We start from the raw sequence: 4,878 nt of genomic DNA, 5'->3' as shown, positions 1-4,878 counted from the left end.
TCGCAACAATGAACACGGGCTGTCAGGTGAGATGAGCAAGTGCCTATGGGTAAGGAGACGGGTGGATTCCCACAAGCCCCTGCCCCCAGCACCCACTAAGTCAGGAAGCTGTAACCACATGGAGGAACCCCATCGCTTCTTAATTCTTCGCCCTTCATGCACCCACGTACCACGAACGCTCATGATATGCCTGGAACGTTCCATCAGATACAGCTAAGTGACTCAAAGTCCAAACTCTGGAGTTGGACTTCTGCGGTGCACTCTTGGCCCTACCACGGCCTCCCTGTGTGATCTTGAGTAAGTTACTTAATCCCTCTGTGCCTCAGCATCCCTGTTGGTAATTTGGGGGTAATAACAGTACCTCTCGTACAGCATACGTCATGGCATGTGCAATACGCTTTACGTGGTGCGTCCAAGTCACGTTAGCAATTATTTGGCTAAGTGTTGTTGGACACGCTGCTGATGCTGAGGCCGATAACAGAAGAGGTGAATTCTAGTGCCCAGGCTTTAATAGACTTCCTTATCAATAAGATCGAATAACATAAGATGAGCCTGTTAGTGCCTTCTAGAACTCAACCCATATCTTTCTCCTTGTCTTCTCCCCGGCTTCTTTAATTCCTTGTGATCCCCAGTGCCCAGCCATGGATGACTTCATTACTCACCCAGCAACCCTATGAGATATAGGTGCGGTGGCTTGTGAATGGTGATGCTAGAATCAAGCCAGGTATGTCTGACTCGAAGGCCACAGAATAGGGAAATGGTCCAGTAAGGATGAAATTTGGCCTCTCCCTGCCATTCCTAATTCCCAAGCACAATTCCTAAGTGCACAGTTCTCCACCAGACTGGCCGGTTCTGGACAATTCTCCTACTCTGGACCGGCTTCACCCCATTGTCAAGGCCAGCCCCCTGCCTGCTGTCATAGTGAACAGACCCCCCGAAAGCCCACTCACCCACCAGGGTCACTGGTGATAAAAGCAGCCCGTTTGGACATGGGATTCTCATCCAGTAGCACTCCGAATCCTCATGGGGGCTCTGGGAGGTGTGTGGCATCCTTCTCCACTTTATAGGTGAGCCAAGTGAGGCTCAGAGAAGTCCTGTAACTTCTACTGGTCACACACCAGGTCAGACTTAGCTTTGAGCCTAGGCCTGCCTCTCTGATTTCTTCCACATCCAGGCTTTTGCAGCCCTGCCTGTTTCCTCCGTTCTCTCCCCCGGCCCCGGGACAGCCTGCACCAATATTGGCCTCTAGTGCTCTCCATGAAGATACTGCCAGGGGCCAGAAGGTGGTTGGGACCAGCTGGGCTTCAAAGTGGGTGGAGACAGCACTGTCAGGGCCTCTTTCCCTGGGGGGGTGGGGGGTGGGGGGGTGGAGGGCACACTGGTTGGGGGCCATGTGCCCACACAGCTTCCTGCAGGGGAGGTTGGGGCTGGGTAGTAAAAGTCTCTCGGAAAGCCATTGCATTTTTATACCTCTGTGTTCTCTGTCTTTAGCATAGACATCGCATGACATAGCATGACATTTAGCATAGACGTAGAATGGGTTCTGGAATTCTCCGGCTTCTCTGTGCACCTGATCACTGGAGTTCAGAGGATCCTGAGGTTAGTTCCCTGTTTTCCCTTGCAAGCCCACAGACAGCAGCCACCCTTATGGTTGTTTCAGAACTGCACGCGAAGGAGGCAGCTTAATGGAGCAGAAAGAACGCTGCATTAATTCCTTGGGGAGCTCTGGACGCAATTGGCTGTGCGACCTTAGGCAGATGAATTTACCTCTCTGATCCTCAGTCTCGTTATTGGCAAGGTGATTTCTACTTCATAAGGTTGGGCTGAAGATTCAGCTAGATGACGCATATGAAGCAGTTAGTGCAGCGCTTGGCGCATAATAAATACTCAATAAACATGCGCCCGCCATCACGATGGTAGAAATAGTGTTGCCATTAGCAACTGAGACCTCGGTGCAGGTTTTCTTCTTGGTGGAGGGTCTAAGAACTAGATGGAAGGTGAGTGGAGGCGAGTGGGGAGAGAATGTTCTTTCCCTATCCTACTGGCAACCATCCCAAACTGCACCTGCCTGAGGCCAGCTCGGGAAATGTGGAACAGTTTTCATCATTTACTCATCCTGGGCAGACAGGGTGTTCTCCACTTGGCCTTGGGCTGAGTGTGTGGGCACACGCCTGTGTACACACACTCACACACGCTCTCAGCGTGAGGAGCAAATAAGGCCAATAGAACGGGTGTCCCAGAGTTGCCTTGGAAATACCTTTTTAAGAAAAAAGGAAGGCACCCAGACTTCAAGGACAGCTAATTGCACACGTACTTATATTTTGAGCTTTCTTTGTGTGAATTCGGGGGCGAGGTGACTCATGTCCACCGTTCAGGGACCCAGTAGTGCTCTCAGCTCCTGGGCTTCAGGGGTCTTAGGAGTAATCCAGCCCAATTAGCGCATTTCAGGGAAAATGAAACTCAGGCCAAGGGCCTTGCTGGACAAGACATACCCATGGGGCCAGGATCAACCCTTTGTGCTCTGATGGCAGAGTGCTCTTGTTCCTCTCTGACAGAGGTACGGTCTCCAGGAATGAGCATCCGGCCAGGAACTGTCATCTTACCAGGAGGAAGGGGGCAGTAGGGAAGGACCATGCATTGTCCTCAGCAAGCCCCTCTGAGGTTTCAAGTCCGCTTCCCAATTACGAGGCCTTTGGAAGGAAACAAGGTATCATCTCCCGCCCTCCACTCACCGGCACCCCCAAGGGTCCCCTCTGGCTGAGACGTCTCCCTCCAGCAGAAGCCTCCTCTGTGTCCCAGAGCAGCCTTTCCTACAACCGGCACTGTCAGGGCGGGCAGGAAACGTGGAGTTATTGTCAAGGACCGTTGCATTTATGGGGCATCTTATCTTTATGACAAAAAGTCAGACAGGAATTGAAATGCAATAAACCGGGAAAGCAACACCCGTACAGAGTTGGTTCTGTAGCATGAGAGCGTGCATCTGCTGGGCAGTGGGGTCTGCTGTTTGGGGGGTGGGCGCCGTTAGTCCTTGTAACCCCGAGATTCTCTGTTAAGCCAGAGCCCAATGACCCGGGGCTGGGAAACCTGGTGGGGCTGCTGGGAGCAATTCCTAGATTCCCCTGCATCCTCTCCCCGCCTCCCCAACTCTGCCAACTAAACGTGGGACCCCCGGCCACCCCAGAACCGCTCCCGCACACAAATTCTCCCCCTCCATCCCTGGGGGCGATCATGGGGACACTGAAGCCACCGGGCTCTTTGTCAAGATGGATGGGCATGGGGTGGGCAGCCCAGGAGGACTTCCCGTGGGCTCCGACTTCCCACGGGGAAAAACGTGTAACGGCCACAAATACGAACAAACTGCCCCAAACGCCAAAGACCAGACAAAGCGAGAAAATCAAACCAGGCACGTAAACTGCAAAAAAAGGGAGTCTTGTTCTACTTGTTTTTGCAATAACCTCATCAAGGCATCTGAAGGAAAACCAGGAGCATTAGCGTCCGAGGAACAGCAGGCCCCTTGTGGCCAAGTGGTATGGGCCTCCTCCCCCACCCCAAACAGACAGAAGTCTATCATCCAGGCACGTAGTTCCTGACCCAACACAGCCCTCCGGCTTTGGCTTGCAAGTCCAGCTGGCATTTAATACCCCGAGGGAACCAGCCTTAGTTCGTAGCCCCTGACCCCCTTCGTCGTGAGCCTGATGGGGCCCAAGAGTCCGCAGGCGCCGCCCGCCCGGAGCGCACTCAGGCGATGGAAGCGATCTCGCTGTGTTTCTGTTCTCTGCAGAAAAGCGCCCCGTGGGGAGGCCAGCAGCTGCCCCGGCTGCTCCAGTGACAGCAGAAGAGGGAGGGCATCAGCAGGGCCAAGGTGATAATGACGGCGAGCACCCACCGGAGGATGCCCGGGTAGAAGGGCAGGATGAGGACGACGAGCAAGGCCAGTAGGAGCAGGTGTGCCGCCAGGCGCCGGGCCGCCACGCGGTTAACACTGGCCTCGTCCTGCCCTTCCTCTGCCACCCGGCCGGGGTGCCTGGCCGTCGAGGTGGCGGAATCCGCCAGTCCCTGAGGACAGAGCCGCACCTCCGGCCGGACCAGCCGCCCCACCACGGCCTCCTGGTCACGCAGGCTGCAGATGAGGCCCCCAGGGACGGCGGTGGCCTGGCGGCACAGTGGGCAGGTGACGGACCAGGCGTCGTTCTGGATACACAACAGGAGCTTCAGGCAGACGGCACAGAAGGGGTGCTGGCAGGCCAGCAGCTTGGGTGGCCGCGCACAGCTGTAGGGCTCCCGGCACACCAGACACTCGAGGTCGCCCTCCGTGGAGCCAAGATAAGCCCTAGCAGGGCCTGTGGCCTCCGTGGCGGTGGCTCCTGTGGAGACGCGCTGGGGCTCGGCGCAGGCCATTCTGGGCACGGAGTCAGCGGGACGTGGCAGCTGGGGGCTTGGGCATTGACCGGGGAGGGGGGCGTCAGCCAGCGCCGCTGGGACCTGGCTGCCGTCTGACCTCAGGCTGGACGTCTCCTTGTCCTTCTCGGCAGGCGCCTGGTGACAGCAGCCGTCTGGCACCCCTCTCCCGGGGCTGCTCAGGTTGTGTCTCGTCTTACGTCTCCTCTCTAGTTATTATTATTTCTCTTCTTGAAACCTAGGGTTAATCAGTAACTTGTGGGTCTGGAGACTTTGAATTGCCAAAGGGGGCAGGGCCCGCGCCGTGAATCAGGACTTTCCTGTTGAGGTCAGGAAACCTCAGATGCCAGAAGAGTACCGGCAACATGGTGGCTTATGAGCCTTGAGACGCATTCGAATCCCCCCCCGCCCCCCCCCCCCCCGCCTCTGGAGACTTTAAAAATACAGATCTCCAGGCCCCAGATTCATCCGGCAGGTCAG

General features: G+C 55.9%; 1 protein-coding gene across 1 annotated transcript; it reads right to left on the bottom strand.

The window, feature by feature from the left end:
* Positions 1-3,423: 3,423 nt before the first annotated feature.
* RNF186 (ring finger protein 186) lies at positions 3,424-4,662 on the bottom strand. The gene has a single exon (XM_019461594.2). It carries the CDS (start codon positions 4,396-4,398, stop codon positions 3,739-3,741), a length of 660 nt encoding a protein of 219 aa, XP_019317139.1. The 5' UTR covers positions 4,399-4,662; the 3' UTR covers positions 3,424-3,738.
* Positions 4,663-4,878: the final 216 nt, after the last annotated feature.

Source organism: Panthera pardus, unplaced genomic scaffold (assembly GCF_024362965.1).
Source record: "Panthera pardus isolate Hobbes unplaced genomic scaffold, ASM2436296v1 HiC_scaffold_11, whole genome shotgun sequence".
Taxonomy (NCBI): Eukaryota; Metazoa; Chordata; class Mammalia; order Carnivora; family Felidae; genus Panthera; species Panthera pardus.
Note: the sequence above shows the minus strand (reverse complement) of the source record. Positions and strands in the feature narration are given on the sequence as shown.

Excerpts from the sequence above, each read along its gene's own strand:
- RNF186 (XM_019461594.2), bottom strand. The coding sequence starts at position 4,398 with ATGGCCTGCGCCGAGCCCCAGCGCGTCTCCACAGGAGCCACCGCCACG.